Source organism: Engystomops pustulosus, chromosome 6 (assembly GCF_040894005.1).
Source record: "Engystomops pustulosus chromosome 6, aEngPut4.maternal, whole genome shotgun sequence".
NCBI lineage: Eukaryota > Metazoa > Chordata > Amphibia > Anura > Leptodactylidae > Engystomops > Engystomops pustulosus.
The window spans coordinates 100,233,171-100,253,032 of record NC_092416.1 but is presented as its reverse complement, the minus strand read 5'-3'; the positions used below and the strand labels follow the sequence as shown (position 1 = coordinate 100,253,032).

Here is a 19,862-nt window from a genome sequence, read left to right as displayed (position 1 = left end):
AACATTACTGAGCAAAGCTCATTTTAAAAAAAAAAATATTTTAATAATAGTGTATTACAAAAAATAACCTCTAAAATGGAAAAAAAGATGTGTGCTAGCCTCCTCCATGTATCATGCATAGCAGAATTATAGAAACTATAACACTTGTACATACAGAAGCGGGACAACGCATGCTCGTATACGAATGAATTATAGCTGTTCCCTTCAAAACCAAAGGAACAGTTTAAACCAATTCACTTTTGTGCACCTGCGGTGCTACCTGCGGTTGACACATGGGACCATTTGAAGGCATGGTGTCACATGGTGTTGCTTATGACTGCTTAAGGATTTTTATCTTCAGGTCTTGTCATGCACATTTAGAGTCAAAACCAGAAAAGGATTAAAACTGAGGAGAAGACCCATTTGTCATTTATATAGGCTTTAAATTTATTGTAAATGAAGAAAAAAGGTAAATCCTAAACAGTGTATTGTTAGATGTTTTAGGTACTAGTGGATTATCATATAGGTGGTTTGGTTGGTGCTGGCGCGCAAGCCTTCTGGTGGTCACATAAACCACCCACCAAATTTTATACACAGAAGGATCCTCACCCATGAAATCCTTGTATATCTGTTTCTGCTCTCAATACACATGCAGGTCCTCCAAAGGTCCTGAAACCGCTGATTGAAAGCAGGAGTTGCATCCTCAATTCCCCAAAAAACTTGATTTTAGTATCATATGTGGATACTAGGGGGCTATAATATTCATACAGCCCAGAACCCATGGCAGTCTTAATCAGCCCCTGGTATTAGGTTCTTTGCTAAACAACACAGCGGTGTAATTAACACATTTCCAGGGTTCTTTTCTGATGTTCAAGTAAACTGAGCTAACCTCCCTGCTATTTAGGTAAAAAAACTAAGATATATGTGATGAGTTACTTTGAGCTACGGCAGAGTATGCTATTCATGGGCTTGTGTAATGTCAGTAGACATTAGCAATACCACACATGCTGATAAAAACATTTCTTTAGTGCTGAGCCTTTTACATTACTGTTTACTAAACTCTGGTCTCTGTTCTGGTGGAATGAGACAGAGACTAAATGAGCACAGACCACATCTAAAAGCACAAACACTGGTTGCCACATTGGATAAGGAACAGTGACAGAAAGTTTAGAATACTTTCATGTTGATATCATGGAAAATTCATAAGCCATTGAGATCTGGATGACAAGTACACGTTGGGTATTTGTAAAGCTTCTTTATAGGTCAATGGTTTTTGAAGGAACACACGTGGAGGGTTCCAGTTGCACAAGAAGATATACAAGAGAGAGTTGGAAACTTGGATCTTCTGATAACATTTGCTAAATTTATTTCAACTTTTTTTTCCATAGTGCACATTTTGCACTTTCTATAATCAGCCTATCCACTATTCATGTTGATTTTCTTCTTTGCTTTAAAAACCTGGAGGAGTGATAACTTTGTTTAGTAAGAAAAATGTTTTTACTAGCTGAGATGCACTATTTCAGTATGGACTTCATTTTTTTTCTTTGGTTTACATGCAGTATACATAAATTCACAACATACTTGCTCATATAGTAATAACATAAAAGATTTACATTTGAATAGTAGAAGCGTCGTTAAATGCAAACAATCACCAGAATAAAAATTTTAATAGCACAATATAATGAAACACCAAAAAATGAATAGTTTCTATACAATAACCCTCCCAAAATTAAATACAATGACAGAATTCTGGATGCTACAATGCTTATTTACAAAAAAAAGAAAAAAAAATTAAACATCCAGTCCAAAATAGGATGGAAATAGTCTGTCTTTATGTTGAAGCCTCCTTTGCATTTTCCACAACTCCCAAAGTCTGAATACTAACTGTTACTCTGGATCAGGTGCATAAAATTACAATGACGTAAACAAAAAACTGTCCTCATTTTGCAAAGGACAATACTGCAGGAAACCTGGCAATATGTGAAAGTTCTCCAGCTCATGTGCTAGAAGATAACTTAACTGGTTCTGTCTTATGAACTGCTTCCTTTTTTCATGCAGTACTCCCAAGGTTTCTTGGGCAATGATGGCATTACTAAGAAAATGCAACATATTCCACCAAATATTAAGACAGCTCCAGCTGCTGCTGCACAGGCTACAGACCATGAATACTCATATTCTAGGTGCACATTTTGATTGCTTGCCATTAACCAACCAACAGCTTGATGAAATATTACCATGGTGATTAGGACAAATATACCTGAAAAACAAAACAAAAAAAAACATATTAGAGAATGTTAAACTATAATTATTATTTTATTTTGCCATGATACCATTCTGTTAAACATTGAAGGTCCCCATAAACATAAAATAGACATGATTGTTTATTTATATTGCTTTTTAAAATGTATTTGTAGCCATGGCTCATACATGGAACATATACCCTATGTACAGTCATGTCATTTGAGAATATTATATTTTCACATGATCTGTTGCCCTCTGATTTTATGTGTGTTTGTTAGATGTTTTTATCACATACAGAAATACAAGTGCAATCACATTATGAGTAACAAAAACTTTTATTGACAGTTAGAATGAGTTAATGCAGCAAGTCAATATTTGCAGTGTTGACCCTTCTTCTTCAGGACCTCTGCAATTCTCCGTGGCAGCTCTCAATCATCTTCTGGACCAAATCTTGACTGATAGCAGTCCATTCCTGCTCAATCAATGCTTGCATTTTGTCACAATTTGTTGGTTTTTGTTTGTCCACCCATCTCTTGATGATTGACCACAAGTTCTCAATGGGATTAAAATCTGGGGAGTTTCCGGGCCTTAAACCCAAAATCTCTGTGTTTTGTTCCCTGAGCCATTTAGTTATCACCTTTGCTTTATGGCAAGGTGCTCCATCATGCTGGAAAAGGCATTGTTGATCACCAAACTGCTCTTGGACAGTTGGGAGAAGTTGCTTTTGGAGGACATTCTGGTACCATTCTTTATTCATGTATGTGTTTTTTTGGCAAGACTGTGAGAGAGCCGATTCTCTTGGCTGAGAAGCAACCCCACACATGAACTCTTGCAGTATGCTTTACAGTTGGCATGAGACAAGACTGGTGGTATCGCTCACCTTGTCTTCTCCGAACAAGCTGTTTTCCAGATGTTCCAAACAATTGGAAAGAGGATTTATCAAAGAAAATTACTTTACCCCAGTCCTCAGCAGTTCACTCCCTGTACCTGTTGCTGAATATCAGTCTGTCCCTGGTGTTTTTCTGGAGAGAAGTGGCTTCTTTGCTGCCCTCCTTGACACCAGGCCTTGCTCCAAGAGTCTCCGCCTCACAGTGCGTGCAGATACACTCACACCTGCCTGCTGCCATTCCTGAGCAAGCTCTGCACTGCTGCTAGCCTGATTCGGAAGCTGAAACAATTTTAAGAGACGGTCCTGGCAATTACTGGTCCTTCTTGGACGCCCTGGAAACTTTTTGGCAACAATGGAACTTCTCTCTTTAAATTCCTTGATGATGCATTAGATTGTTGACTGAGGTGCAATCTTTCTAGCTGCGATACTCTTTTCTTTAGGGCCAGTTTTGTGCAGTGAAATGATGACTGCACGTGTTTCTTTAGAGATAACCATGGTTAACAGAAGAGAAACAATGATGCCAAGCACCAGTCTCCTTTTAAAGTGTCCAGTGGTGTGATTCTTACTTGATCATGACAAATTGATCTCCAGCCCTGTCCTCATCAACACCCACACCGGTGTTAATGGATCAATCACTGAAACGATGTTAGCTGCTCCTTTTAAGGCAGGCCTGCAATGAAGTTGAAATGTGTTTTGGGGGAATAAGTTCATTTTCTAGGCAAATATTGTCTTTGCAATTAATTGCTGTTAAGCTGATCACTCTTTATAACATTCTAGAGTATATGCAAATTGCCATTAGAAGACCTGATGCAGTAGATTTTGTAAAAATTAACATTTTGTATCATTCTTAAAACTTTTGGCCATGACTGTATGGTAGATTGTGCATCATATATTTAAGGGGTTCCTTAAATGGATGGTTGACTTGTATATGGGTTCAAGAGACTAATTCTAGTTAATTTTAGGCTTTGTTTCTTTACCTATCACTCGGTTCCTCATCCAACCAACAAGGCAAAATATAATTACTTATCTGATTAGCCTTGCTTGTATGATTTAAAAACGTGTAATGTTATCGTACTTTAAGGGGTATTCACATAGTTAAAGGAAATCTAACATTAATTTCAAATATGATAAACCAGGGACATTTACTGATAGATCCAGGCACAGTGACTGTGTTGAGCTTATATTTGTTATCCATGGCCTCCTTCCTTATGCTAATGACAATGAAAGGGTTCTAAGGGGCTTGACCAAAGCCCCTCCTTGCTGTACCTTAACAGACTGTAACACTGTGCAGGAACCCTTTCCCACTCTCACTGTGTGAGATTACAACAGGGATAGGAATTGAAAAGTTCTTAGAGAGCAGGTGGAGTGTGAGACAGTGTAATAACCTGTGAAGCTACATCATGGAGGCGCTCTGTTTACGTGTCCCAGAGCCCTTCTGGTTCATAAGCTTAACTTTAAAAGTTTATTTTAGAAGGAAGGTGGCCATGGATTACAAATGTAACAAGATTACCAGTCACGGTTCCTGAACCTATGAGTAGGAATAATTTATCATGCTTGTTTTTGATGGTAGATATCCTTTAATGTTAATAGAAGTTAGGGAAACATTAGCATATGAGAATAAGCTATACTGTTGTTACGGCAAAGTCATTGCTTAAAGTGCTAATGTGTTTCTTAGTGTCTAGTAACTAATGTCTAGTTACCTTTATAGTTGAAAACAGCAAGGAAAAGCATGTTAGGCCATATTAAATGTTAGGCAATATTAAATGTTAGGCAAGATATAAGACAGAGGGATAAGAGATAATAGTTTTAATAAAATGGTCAGCCAACCTTAAAACCTCACTGTTAACTCTCTAGAGTTTGTAGCACAAAAATTGTGCTTTATTAAAGGAATTTTATCATGGGTTTTAACCCCCTTAAGCTTCATGACTACAGTGTAACTATCAGAATACACGTCACAAACATACCCTTCTTTAATGGTTCTGACTGCTCCAACCTATATAAAGTTAGTTTACCTAACAGCACTTCTACCCTGCCCACTTTCTGCTCTTTTAATATCATCAGTGCTCTCACTGTGTGCTGCCTGCTTCTGCACAGTGCAACTGCTGGTACATACTTGAACATGTGAATAAGCAGGCAGTAATCAACAAGAGCATCAGTAGCACTCACTGTGCAGAGCCACTTCTCTACATAGGCCTACATTTATCTATGTGTAGTGTGCAGAGTGCGCCAGATTAATCAAAGTCTTCATTAATCTGGTGCTACCTACACTGCTGGTGTTATGTACACCATTTTTTTTGTTCATGCTGCAGAATTGTGGCGGAGACAAAATTTTGGTGCACATCAGTAATAAATGTGTCGCAAACTCTGACTAAGCAGTAACACACCACTTAGGGTGCACATTTTTGTCTTGTCAGACAGTGCAGCTTCAACACAAAACTGCCACAGACACTGTGCATTTTGCACATTCTTTACAGTGCAGAGTCAGGCAGAAAACTGGTGCAAACACATTAATAAATCTGGGGCACTGTGACTCCTCATTTCGGCTTTGACCTACTCCTGCACAGTGCACATAGATAAACAGGCTTGTGTAGGTGCACTGTGCAGAAGCAGGCATCCCACAATGAGAGTGCTGGGGATTCATTGGAGGTGGTGGCAGGCAGAGTAGAAGTACTGCAAGTGGCGTAGTTTAGACTATAAAGCATTCTGCCTAATTAGCATATTACCAAAACTAAAAGTATATTGGCTGGATCATCTGAGACACTACATAAAGGTAAATCTGGGATCTGTATTCTAAAACTGTATTTAAAACTATCCCATTAATATCCCCAATAGTTGCAAATGTATTCTCATCCGGGCTATGAATGGCTGGAATGGGAATATCCATTAAAGTATACAAACAAAAGCACATTTATATGAGCTAAAACGTTTCTTCTTTATTCAAGTCATATAAAATTCACGGCGGACATCACATAAGTAGACTGTCTGTACACTATGTCTATACTTATGTGATCTCTGCCGTGGATTTTAAATGACTTGAATAAAGAAGAAAAATTTAACTCATATTCCCGTGCACATACTGAGTGCTTCTGTTCGTATGCTGTATCGTGGGACTTCCAATATCTTCTCCGTGCACCAAGGGAATTAAACACTGGATTGGTGAGCTGGATTTATTTCTTCTATCCATTAAAGTATGTTCATGGTTCAAAAGTACAAAAAGAACTTTGTAGAAGAAACAAAGCCAGCTTCAACATAGCCAGTTTGAGAGTTTTATGATAAAGTATATATAATTTTTTTTTCTTACCAGAAAGAATAAAGAAAAATGAAGCAGGCTTTAGGAGGAACTCCACACCTTTGCTCAGAACCATAGTGATACATATTGATCCCATTACCATAAATGTTATACTCAAAAGAGACAAAACAGCTGCAGTAATATTTAGATCTGTGGAAAAAAAATATAAATGTGAATATTGGGATAGTAAATGTGTCAAATTTAGTTTTATTTCCAACGTATTACAATATACAAACATACTAGTAATACCAATTACAGGATTAAATACACAGCACGTTTTGCACATATATGCACAATTCCTGGAAAAACATTTTTTTCCCTAAAATGGTGACTAACACTAAGTAGGACACAATTTGGATTTGATGAGAACAGCAGCAACCCCCTGTACTGTTGCAGGCTTTCACAGCCACTGTAAATGCCAGTTACAGCACAATCATCAACCTTTGCTTACTGACTGAGCATAAAGAGATATGCTGTGTGCAGGGAAAGAGTAGGTTGAAGGACATTGTAGGGATAGGAGAGATAATTGAGGCTGGAACAGGAGCATTGTTAGGAGTGTGAGTGCAACTGGTCTTTAATGGGAGTCAAGGGACTCATAACAGGGCAGTTAATCCTGCTGCAGCTGCTTGCCTCCTTCTGTCTATTCACCATCTTTTCTCCTTGTTTGCCTGGGTGTTGCATTGTGTAGCGTGTTTAAGTTTGGGGCCACATCACATTTTTTCCAAAAGCAAAGTCATGCAGAATGTTAAAATTTGGGTTCACATCAAATCTTTAAAAAAACACATTAATACAGCATTTTAAAACTTTGCCAGATTGTGTAGCATGTTACAGTCGGGGGTCAACCCCTGAGTTGAAAAAACACCATAAAAGAACAAATGTCTGAGAGGTAAACTCCTAGGTCCCTAAGGACAGACAATGCGAAAAATGTATATCCTACCAGAAGCTGGATCAGTTAATCTAAGGGCTCATTCACATGGCCGTCTGCGGGGATGTACCTGTGGCAGTAGCGGCACGGCTGGGATACGGTTCCACACATGTGTGGCACCGATCCGGGCCGCACACTGCAAAAAGATAGAGCATGCTCTGTCGGCAAGTGTGCGGCCGTGTGCTGCTGCTGTTTTTTTTATAGAGGGAGAAGGGGCCACCTTCTCCTCTTCTCCAGCACACGGCGGGCATACCGCGTGTGAATGCGCCCTAACTGATATTTATCTAAAATCCACTTGCTTGATGGCTATTATTTTCCACATATTATGTCTACTATAATAAACAGTACTATACACATATGCATTATTGGGCTGAAAGATCAACAGCAACTTTGCTACATTTGTATACATCATGGTGTAGAGGGTGCAGTGTGCGACAGATTAATGTAATGTGTAACACACTCTTCATGAATCTGGAGCCCCCTGCACTGCTCCGGCAGAATGCACCATTTTCTTCTGGTGCACTCTTTATGCTTTAGAAGTGTGGCACAGACAGAATTGTGCCGCACGTCGGGCACAATTGTGGCGCACAGTCCAAATGTGCACCGTAATGCCCCATTTGATGCACATTTTACCGTCTTTTCAGACACAGTGCAGCTGTGACACATTTGTGTATGTGCAAGGAGTTTGCACATACTGTGTAGCGCAAAGTCAGACAGAAAACTGGTGCAAACACTTTAATAAATGTGGGCCATTTAACCAAAATTTCACTTATGTCACCTTTATACTGTGTTGGATACACTGGGGCAGATTTACTTACCCGGTCCATTCGCGATCCAGTGGTGCGTTCTCTGCGGTGGATTCGGGTCCGACCAGGATTCACTAAGGCAGTTCCTCCGACGTCCACCAGGTGGCACTGCTGCGCTGAAGTTCCCCGAGGCCCGCCGGAATGCCCTGAAGTTCACCGGCCTATTCTTCGGCCACGCCCCCCGATTTCCGTCGCATGCATGCCAGCGCGGATGCGCCACAATCCGATCGCGTGCAATACAGGTAAAAATCGGCGCAAATTGGAAATATTCGGGTGACACGTCGGGAAAACGCGAATCAGGCCCTTAGTAAATGACCCCCACTGTGATGCAATTGCACCATGAATTGAGTTTTATGATGCTAAATCTATTTTGTTGACACTTCATCAACAGAGAAGCTAGCATGTATTGAATGCATTGAATCTTCAACTTTCTGTTGTTGTTTACCAATCGCATTCACTTTCATGGAAATACATATGGGATTGTGCCGAGGCCTGGACTTGGATCTACTCCTTGACCATCCAGTTGACATAAGCTATATAGATCAGCTGTTCCTAGTCATCCAATAAAATCAAGTGGTGAAAGTAGACCCTCTGCTCATTAGCTGCAATTTGCACATGAACCAAGAGACGTAAAATACTAAATATATCATAAATGATGAATATATATTCTGACAACCATTGATGAAAAACTAGTGGCAATTTTTTAAATATTTGGGCACATAAATCTATCAGTGAATTCAGGGCCGGCTCCAGGTTTCAGTGGGCCCCTTAACAGTGAATTCATGTGGCGGCCCAGGCTGCAGCCTCTGTAATAATAATAATAATCTTTATTTATATAGCGCCATCAAATTCCGTAGCGCTTTACAAATCATAGGGGACATATACAACTATATTACATTACAAAGAACAAACAGTCATATGGAACAATAGGAGTGAGGGCCCTGCTCACAAGAGCTTACAGACTATGAGGATGAGGGGGTGACACAAGAGGTCGTATAATGGTCCAGCCATTCTTTATAAGGGAACAATATAAAATAATTAAATAAATAATTTACTAAACAACGATGTTGCTTGCTTGAACCAGCCATCAGCCGCCATCTTATTTACAGGGTCCTAGGTGAAAAAGACTGCAGCCTGGAGCTTGGTATATATCAGCTGTTTGCCAGATAACAGATGGGAGATAGGACATAGGATGGATTAGTAAAGGGAGAGTTGACATTTCAAGCAGTTAGCGAGTGTGATAGGGAGGTGCAGCATTATTCAGAGCTTTGTGGATGAGGGTTATTATTTTAAAGTGAATACGGAAGGAGACAGGTAGCCAGTGCAGTGATTGACACAAACTGGACAGTAGTCCAGTCGAGAGTGAATAAGTGCAACAATTAGCATTTTAGAAGTTTCAAATGTCAGAAACGGCCAGATTCTGGAGATGTTTCTGAGATGCATACGGCAAGAGCGAGCAAGAGATTGAATATATGGTAAAAAGGAGAGGTCAGAGTCCAGCACAACCCCAAGACAGCGGGCCTGCTGCCTCGGTGCTATAGTGATCCCACAGACCGGGATGGAGAGGTCAGGGTTGGTTTGGTTAGTAGATGGTGGAAAGACAAGAAGTTCAGTCTTAGAAAGATTAAGTTTCAAGAAGGGAGAGGACATGATGTTAGAGACAGCAGAGAGACATTCACTAGTGTTCTGGATTAAGGCAGGGGTGATGTTACGTGCAGAAGTATATAGCTGGGTGTCATTAGCATAAAGATGATACTGGAAACCAAATCTGCTGATGGTTTGTCCAATGGGGGCAGTATAGAGGGAAAATAGAAGAGGACCCAGGGCTGAGCCCTGAGAAACCCCGACACTGAGAGGAAGATGAGAAGAGAAAGATCCAGAAAAGGAGACACTGAAAGTGCGGTCAGAGAGATAGGAAGAAAACCAAGAGAGTGCAGTGTCCTTTAGGCCAATGGAGTGAAGCATCCTAAGGAGGAGCTGGTGGTCCACAGTATCGAACGCTGCCGATAGATCCAGGAGAATGAGTAGAGAATAGTCACCTTTGGATTTTGCATTGAGGAGATCATTGGAGACTTTAGAAAGAGCAGTTTCAGTGGAATACATAGAGCGGAAACCAGATTGTAGGGGGTCAAGGAGGGTGTTAGCTGAGAGATAGTGGGTTAGTCGAGAATAGACCAAGCATTCCAGGAGTTTGGATATGAAAGGGAGGTTAGAAACTGGTCCGTAGTTAGTAGCATTGGATGGGTCCAGTGAAGGTTTCTTTAGTAAAGGGGTAACAATAGCATGCTTGAAAGAAGAGGGGATGACACCAGAAGAGAGAGAGAGATTGAAAATTTTAGTGAGGTGAGAAGTGACTGCTGGGGAGAGAGACTGTACCAGATGTGAGGGGATGGGGTCACTGATGCAGGTAGTGGGGCGAGCAGAGGAAAGGAGCCTAGACACTTCTTCCTCTGTGACTGGCTCAAAGGAAGAGAGTGAACAAGATAAGGTATGGGAGGGAAGGGGATTGGAGGGGTGAGTGTATTGAGCAATTATTTCCTGGCGGATACAATCAATTTTATCCTTAAAATAGGTGGCCAGATCTTCAGCCCCAAGGTCTGTGACAGGTGGCTGCACCTTTGGTGTTCGTAAGGAGTGAAGGGTATCAAAGAGCCTTTTGGGGTTTTTAGAGAGAGAGGATATGAGATTAGTAAAATAGACCTGTTTAGCAAGGTGAAGGGCAGAGTTATAAGTTATTTTAGCATAAATTTGAAGTGAAGAAAGTCTGCAGATGTGCGCGATTTTTTCCACAGACGCTCAGCAATCCTGGAGCACTGCCGAAGGAAACGAGTTTGTTCAGTGTGCCAAGGTTGCCTGCGTGTGTGTTGAAAATTTCGGATAGTGAGTGGTGCCATCTCATATAGGCCGCTTCTGACAGTGTGATTATAGTGGTCAGTAGCCAGGTTTGGACAGGTGAAAGAGGAGATGGGGGACAGTACAGTCTGTAAGTTTTCTGTGAGTTGATGAGTATCTATTGCACGTGGGTTCCGGTATGAATGATGGGTGGAAGGATTCTGAGAATGAGAAGGATTATTGAAAGTAAAAGAAAGGAGATTATGGTCTGAAAGTGGAAAGGAGGAATTGGTCAATTATTAGGCCCAGGCTGCAGCCTCTATTAATTCTTATGCCCACTGACTTGCCCAGCCCTGCCTAGGCTGCAGCCTCTATTAATTATCAGGCCCAAACCCCACGTTGTAGAATCTCGGCCAGTAAAAAAATAATAAACTGTGAATTTACCAGAACGCAGGTCTTCCAGCGATGATTGATCCGTCTGTCTGCTCCACTCTTCTCTTTCCTTCTGCCTCGAGCCCACGAACTGTTCAGCGCAGCGTCCGGTAGGGATGCAGTGAAGTCATCACACTGGCTCAGCGCTCAGGCTGCGATGATCCGCTCTGGTGCCGCCCCCTTTCAAGCCCAGCTGTCGGACACAGTAAGGCAGCGTATCTTTCAATTACATCAGCGACAATTATGCCGTCGCTGATGTGATGAGATTTTTTTAATCAATGATCGTGGTGGGCCCCTGGGGAGCTCTGGGACCCGGTCAATGCCCGGGTCAGCCGGGTGCTGACGCCGGGCCTGACTGAATTAGCACATTATACTGCATGAACTGCATATATGATGAACTAGGGCTAACTATTCTCTGTAACAACTTTAATCTAGCATTTGGTGAAAGAAACTCAAGCATTAGTTGCCGTTCATAACAATCATTTGACAAGTATTACAGGATCACTTTAAAAGCAGTGGCCACTTTTCAATACATCTGTTTCATTAGATATGTATCTGCAGATAAGTTACATGTACCTTTGCCTCATTTGTGAGCTTCAGCCTTTCTTTTTTCATGCTAACTTCTGCCTTTATGCATAGCTTTCTCTCTCTCACTGCTCTGGGCTGTCCTCATGGCATCTCCCATTGTGTGTCCCTCTTTTGGTCTGTCCATAAGGACAGAAACAAGAAGAGGGGGGCAGGTTGGCTCTGCTCTTACAGCTCCTCCTATTCATTAGTGTTCACACATGTAAACTGAGTATGCAGATAGCACAGATGTACATAGCAGTAATGCTGAATCACTTGATGAACATAAGGGGTAGTTATTAAGGCAGTAAAGGCACATGAGCAATGTATCTAAAAAAGTGGTCAACTCCTTTAAGTAGTATGCAAGGGCTATGCATCCACTATATTTCAGAAGTAACCTACCTATGCTGTTTTTATTGTTGTTTATATTCAGCAATATACAACTTTTTAGTAATTAATTTCATTTGAATTTTCTCAGAATTATGTGATATATACAGTATATGTATATACATATATACATATCCTTTTTTGTATATTTTGTTATCCTTACAAAAATAAACATTTTATTGGATATTGACCGGTGGTATGGCACAACAGTTTGTTTTAAATCATTCTTTAATACATTTTCTCTTGACAAACCGAATTTGTTCTTGCATCTACTTATTTAATATACAATAGAAAATGCATGCTCATCTCACACAAATGGAGTGCATGTGCCTGTGAGATTCCACGTCCTCTCATCATCCAAAATCTAAATCTTTATTCAGCATACAATGGTACAACCCATAAACACAGCGAATGTAGGGGAGTAAGTCACGAATACATCTGACACATTTCTAATCCTAAACCGTATTGTTAGTCACAGCGATTAGAAACACGCCAGATATAATACTCTGCTCCTCCCAGCAGCCTGCACCCTTTCTTGAGCAGTCAGGGCTCCTCAAATTCAGTAAGCTAAAACTATGCTTCCGTTCCTTCATCTGCTGAACATGATTCTCTTCCTGCTTCTGCATGTTACTATACTCACCAGCAACCAAGGCAATTGCCATGAAACAACAGTATTGTTATTCTTTATATAGAGCACCATTGATTCCATGGTTTATAATCAGCAGGGTATGTGTAAGCTGAAAATGTAGCTAGTCAAATTACAGGACTTTTAGTCTCTCCCACAATGTTGTGGACTCTGCACCTTTCATAGAAATTAAGATTTGTATTGAGATAAGGTAGAGAGTCCCAAGCCGTCTTTTTCTTTCAAAGCTATGCTAGCCCGTATATAAGAAGGTGGTCTAGTCCTGGAACCTGTCAGTATCTGGTGCAGTTCATGCCAGTGCCTGGAGTTATAAGTATGGCTAAGGGATATACACAGTATGTCCTATATATACACCCACTGGGTAAATGTGGCTGAGAAGCAGGGACCTGTAACTTAGGTGATTTCAATGCCAACTTAGCTTTCTTTCTCTTTGGTTCTGGCAACCATTTACCCTTCTACTCTTCAGGCCTCTACAGTAGGCACCATTGAGTGTGCTCCTATAGCATACCATAAATTCTTCAAATGACTAGCCTGGTTAAAGGTGTGCGTTGTAGGGGTAGCAGGAAAAGGCATTAATAGGGATATATTTAGTGGGATATGTTAAGTATAGTTAGCATGGTTAGAGCTAGTGCCACAGGGTTAGCAAGGAAAGGGTTAATAGGGATAAGGTTAGTAGGGATTAGCAGAGCTAGGGTTGTGCCATTTTGTTGTCAGGGAAAAGATTAATGGGGTTAGTTGGCTATGGCTAGGGTAAGTGCCAGAGGGTTAGGAGGAAAAAAGTTAATAGGATTAGTGCGTCGTGGTTAGTGGGGGGTTATCAGGGCAATTTTTAGTTAGGGTAATTTGTTTCCATGGACTGCAATGGATTTTATTTTTATCAAATACATTTTTATTGAAAGTTTCTCAAACATATAAAACAGGGAGCTTCCCTCCCCCTTCCACTTGTCCGTATAAAAGAGAAAGTTATCACACAGCAAGCTGAAGTTGACAATACATCAGATGTTTACAACATAGCCCATCTTGCCCCCCCCCCTTCCCCACAACAACATTAATGGATCCCTCCACATGCAGTGAACTCTCAACACTCAACAACAGTTTTTCTCACCTAGCCAGGCTGCCCATATTTTTTCAAACTTAGTGATGGCATTGGGTCTAAAACACATGCCTTTCTCTATTTAATAGTAGCTCCATAAGCTCCCTGAATGCGGAGGGCCTGGACTCCTCTGGGCCACCTCTGGGCTATTAGTTTCCTTGCCTAGTATAAGGCTTTCTTCAAAGCTGTTCTGACCCTATCAGTCACCGGCAGCTCTTCCAAATATCCCAAAAGACAGTGCAGTGGGCTAGATGGTATTTTAACCTGATATATACCTCCTATGAAAGTTAGGACTCGATTCCAGAATCTACCCAGAAAAACACAAGTCTAGAACATGTGCATATGGTCCGCTAGACCCAAGACACACCTAGGACCGGAATCATCAGATCTAACTACTATCCGACACAGGAAGGATGGGTTTCTATATACTCTGTGTAATAGAAAGAGCTGCGAGGACCTCAGGGCCTCACTGGTTGAAATTTTGGGGACAGAAGAAAGAATATATTCCCACTGCTCATCTGTAATTGTTACCAGATCATCCTCCAAATTCTGCTTCAGTGCTGCCCCTCTGGGCTAGGAGAAAATTAACAGGGAATGTACCTTTAGTTCCACTGACTCCGCTTGTGCAGTCCAGGCATGGTGTAGTTGTAAAAACTTGTAAAATTGGTTATGTGGCAAGTGAAATTCTTACTGTAAGGCCGAAAATTCCTGAAATGTTCCCTCGTTATGCATTTGGTGGAGAAATTTTATACCTGCATTTTCCCAGGGACTAAATCCCTCCAGTCAGAAGAACTCGGAGAGCTTAGGGTTTCGCCATATTGGTGTATAAGGTGTATATCACTTGCTGATAACAGGGGAGTGTGCCTCATCATTGCCCGCATTAGCTTACCCACTGGACTGACTGCAATGGATTTGATGGAATCTGTCAATTATCTGGAACTTTTTTCAATAACGTGGTAAATCCAGGTGTGTGTTTCTTTTTTAAACTTTAATTTCATTGGTTGATAACCAAGGACAAGTAGGCTCTTACTAAACAGAAGACTGCTGCCATCCAAGGACAAACATACTAGTCCTGATGAACGGGTTGGCACTGTTATATACAGCCTGGTCCATGCTGCGTTTTCCCTGCAAAGACATTGTACCAGACAGGACAGTTTAACTGCTTACTTGTCACAATCAAGGTTGATTGCTGAATATCGCCGCATCCATAGCAACCTTGGCTAAGAGCAAATTGTGTAATTATAACTGTACTTTGAGGGACAAAGAAAATAAAAAGAAAAAACTAATACAAAATTGTAATTTTAGTAATGCCCAAAAAAAACCTACAAACGTTCTAATTAAGGAATGAAACAATTATAGCTCTCAGAATATGGTGACACATAAATATATAGGTTTTCACAAAAAAGTATTTATTTGCCAAAGTAATATATAACAATAAACAGGGCCAGTGCCAGCACTGGACATACCCGGGCAGGTGCCAGGGCCCAGGGTTCCTGGGGGCCCACATAAGGCTGTACATAAGGAATCCATAGGAGGTGAGTGGGGCTTTATATAAAATAACCATGAGGGGCTGTATATAAAATACCCACAAAGGGACTGTTTGGGATGATAGACTAGGAATAGAGATGAGCGAACATACTCGTCCGAGCTTGATGCTCGTTCGAGCATTAGCGTACTCGAAACTGCTCGTTGCTCGGACGAATACTTCGCCCGCTCGAGAAAATGGCAGCTCCCGCCGTTTTGCTTTTTGGCGGCCAGAAACAGAGCCAATCACAAGCCAGGAGACTCTGCACTCCACCCAGCATGATGTGGTACCCTTACACGTCGATAGCAGTGGTTGGCTGGCCAGATCAGGTGACCCTGGGATAGACTAGCCGCTGCCCGCGCTGCTCGGATCATTCTGTGTCTGGATGCCGCTAGGGAGAGAGCTGCTGCTGGTCAGGGAAAGCGTTAGGGTGTTCTATTAGAATAGTGTTAGGCAGGAGTGATTCAACAAGAACCCAACAGCCCTTCTTAGGGCTACAATAACGTTATACTTTTTTTTTTTTTGTTTGCTTGTGGCTGGGCTTGCTGGCACTAGTAGTGCAGCTAGTACCATGTTGTGAGGAATTTGCAGGGGGACTTGCTACCGTTGTGTTTAGCTCTTAGTGACACACATATCCACCTCAAACACCAAAGTGGGAAAATTTATTAGGGGTTTGATTTCAATTAGGCACAGTCTGGCAGTTTCTTTTTATTTTACGTTTATTTTTTCATAACTCAGCGTCATCTCATCAGTGTGCTTTCATACTTGGCTAGAAAATAGCCAAAGGAGAATCCAAACGGCTTACTTACGCCTACAATAGCGTTATATATATTTTATTTCTGGTTGATCTGCTGGTGGCTGTCCTTGCTGCAGTGCATATACTAGCCAATTGTCAGGAATTTGTAGTGAGACTTGCGACCGCTGTGTTTAGCGCTTAGTGACGCACATATCCATCGCAAAGACCGAAGTGGGAAAATTTATTAGGGGTTGGATTTCAATTAGGCACAGTCTGGCAGTTTCTTTTTATTTTACGTTTATTTTTTCATAACTCAGCGTCATCTCATCAGTGTGCTTTCATACTTGGCTAGAAAATAGCCAAAGGAGAATCCAAACGGCTTACTTACGCCTACAATAGCGTTATATATATTTTATTTCTGGTTGATCTGCTGGTGGCTGTCCTTGCTGCAGTGCATATACTAGCCAATTGTCAGGAATTTGTAGTGAGACTTGCAACCGCTGTGTTTAGCGCTTAGTGACGCACATATCCATCGCAAAGACCGAAGTGGGAAAATTTATTAGGGGTTGGATTTCAATTAGGCACAGTCTGGCAGTTTCTTTTTATTTTACGTTTATTTTTTCATAACTCAGCGTCATCTCATCAGTGTGCTTTCATACTTGGCTAGAAAATAGCCAAAGGAGAATCCAAACGGCTTACTTACGCCTACAATAGCGTTATATATATTTTATTTCTGGTTGATCTGCTGGTGGCTGTCCTTGCTGCAGTGCATATACTAGCCAATTGTCAGGAATTTGTAGTGACACTTGCGACCGCTGTGTTTAGCGCTTAGTGACGCACATATCCATCGCAAAGACCGAAGTGGGAAAATTTATTAGGGGTTGGATTTCAATTAGGCACAGTCTGGCAGTTTCTTTTTATTTTACGTTTATTTTTTCATAACTCAGCGTCATCTCATCAGTGTGCTTTCATACTTGGCTAGAAAATAGCCAAAGGAGAATCCAAACAGCTTACTTACGCCTACAATAGCGTTATATATATTTTATTTCTGGTTGATCTGCTGGTGGCTGTCCTTGCTGCAGTGCATATGCTAGCCAATTGTCAGGAATTTGTAGTGAGACTTGCGACCGCTGTGTTTAGCGCTTAGTGACGCACATATCCATCGCAAAGACCGAAGTGGGAAAATTTATTAGGGGTTGGATTTCAATTAGGCACAGTCTGGCAGTTTCTTTTTATTTTACGTTTATTTTTTCATAACTCAGCGTCATCTCATCAGTGTGCTTTCATACTTGGCTAGAAAATAGCCAAAGGAGAATCCAAACGGCTTACTTACGCCTACAATAGCGTTATATATATTTTATTTCTGGTTGATCTGCTGGTGGCTGTCCTTGCTGCAGTGCATATACTAGCCAATTGTCAGGAATTTGTAGTGAGACTTGCAACCGCTGTGTTTAGCGCTTAGTGACGCACATATCCATCGCAAAGACCGAAGTGGGAAAATTTATTAGGGGTTGGATTTCAATTAGGCACAGTCTGGCAGTTTCTTTTTATTTTACGTTTATTTTTTCATAACTCAGCGTCATCTCATCAGTGTGCTTTCATACTTGGCTAGAAAATAGCCAAAGGAGAATCCAAACGGCTTACTTACGCCTACAATAGCGTTATATATATTTTATTTCTGGTTGATCTGCTGGTGGCTGTCCTTGCTGCAGTGCATATACTAGCCAATTGTCAGGAATTTGTAGTGAGACTTGCGACCGCTGTGTTTAGCGCTTAGTGATGCACATATCCATCGCAAAGACCGAAGTGGGAAAATTTATTAGGGGTTGGATTTCAATTAGGCACAGTCTGGCAGTTTCTTTTTATTTTACGTTTATTTTTTCATAACTCAGCGTCATCTCATCAGTGTGCTTTCATACTTGGCTAGAAAATAGCCAAAGGAGAATCCAAACAGCTTACTTACGCCTACAATAGCGTTATATATATTTTATTTCTGGTTGATCTGCTGGTGGCTGTCCTTGCTGCAGTGCATATACTAGCCAATTGTCAGGAATTTGTAGTGAGACTTGCGACCGCTGTGTTTAGCGCTTAGTGACGCACATATCCATCGCAAAGACCGAAGTGGGAAAATTTATTAGGGGTTGGATTTCAATTAGGCACAGTCTGGCAGTTTCTTTTTAATTTACGTTTATTTTTTCATAACTCAGCGTCATCTCATCAGTGTGCTTTCATACTTGGCTAGAAAATAGCCAAAGGAGAATCCAAACGGCTTACTTACGCCTACAATAGCGTTATATATATTTTATTTCTGGTTGATCTGCTGGTGGCTGTCCTTGCTGCAGTGCATATACTAGCCAATTGTCAGGAATTTGTAGTGACACTTGCGACCGCTGTGTTTAGCGCTTAGTGACGCACATATCCATCGCAAAGACCGAAGTGGGAAAATTTATTAGGGGTTGGATTTCAATTAGGCACAGTCTGGCAGTTTCTTTTTATTTTACGTTTATTTTTTCATAACTCAGCGTCATCTCATCAGTGTGCTTTCATACTTGGCTAGAAAATAGCCAAAGGAGAATCCAAACAGCTTACTTACGCCTACAATAGCGTTATATATATTTTATTTCTGGTTGATCTGCTGGTGGCTGTCCTTGCTGCAGTGCATATGCTAGCCAATTGTCAGGAATTTGTAGTGAGACTTGCGACCGCTGTGTTTAGCGCTTAGTGACGCACATATCCATCGCAAAGACCGAAGTGGGAAAATTTATTAGGGGTTGGATTTCAATTAGGCACAGTCTGCCATTTCCTTTTTATTTTACGTTTATTTTTTCATAACTCAGCGTCATCTCATCTGGCATAGCAGTGTGCTTTCATAATTTGCTAGAAAATAGCCATAGCAATAGGATAGCATTGTTTGGTTTTAAAAACTAAAAAACACAAAAAAAAACTAATATTTTTTTAACTTTTTTTTGTGTTTTTTTGTGTTTTTTAAAGTTATAACTTTCATTTTCAAAATGTTTAACCCGAGGGCTAGGGGTAGAGGACGAGGGCAGGGACGTGGGCGTCCAACTACTGCAGGGGTCAGAGGCCGTGGTCCTGGGCGGGGTGAGACACCACCTGCTGATGAGGGAGCAGGGGAACGCCGCAGAGCTACACTCCCTAGGTTCATGTCTGAAGTTACTGGGACTCGTGGTAGAGCACTGTTGAGGCCAGAACAGTGCGAACAGGTGATGTCGTGGATTGCCGACAATGCTTCGAGCAATTTGTCCACCAGTCAGTCTTCCACGCAGTCCACCCATGTCACCGAAATCGGCACTCCTCCAGCTCCTGCACCTCAGCCTCCTCCCCCCCAGTCTGCCCCCTCCCAGGAAAATTTGGCATTTGAACTGGCATACTCTGAGGAACTGTTTTCTGGACCCTTCCCACAGTCACAAACCACTTGTCCGGTTGCTGCTGAGCAATTTTCCGATGCCCAGGTTTTCCACCAGTCGCAGTCTGTGGGTGATGATGACCTTCTTGACGTA

The 19,862-nt window shown here is 41.3% G+C and overlaps 1 protein-coding gene across 1 annotated transcript in view; it reads right to left on the bottom strand.

The window, feature by feature from the left end:
- Window positions 1-1,219: 1,219 nt before the first annotated feature.
- The window catches only part of CACNG6 (calcium voltage-gated channel auxiliary subunit gamma 6), a 216,419-nt gene continuing 197,776 nt past the window's right edge, over window positions 1,220-19,862 (bottom strand). The window contains exons 3-4 of the mRNA XM_072110478.1: window positions 6,411-6,548; window positions 1,220-2,236 (exon numbers count right to left, since the gene is read on the bottom strand). Of these exons, the coding sequence (XP_071966579.1) occupies window positions 2,010-2,236; window positions 6,411-6,548 (365 nt within the window). The 3' untranslated portion in view covers window positions 1,220-2,009. The remainder of the gene's footprint in view (window positions 2,237-6,410; window positions 6,549-19,862) is intronic.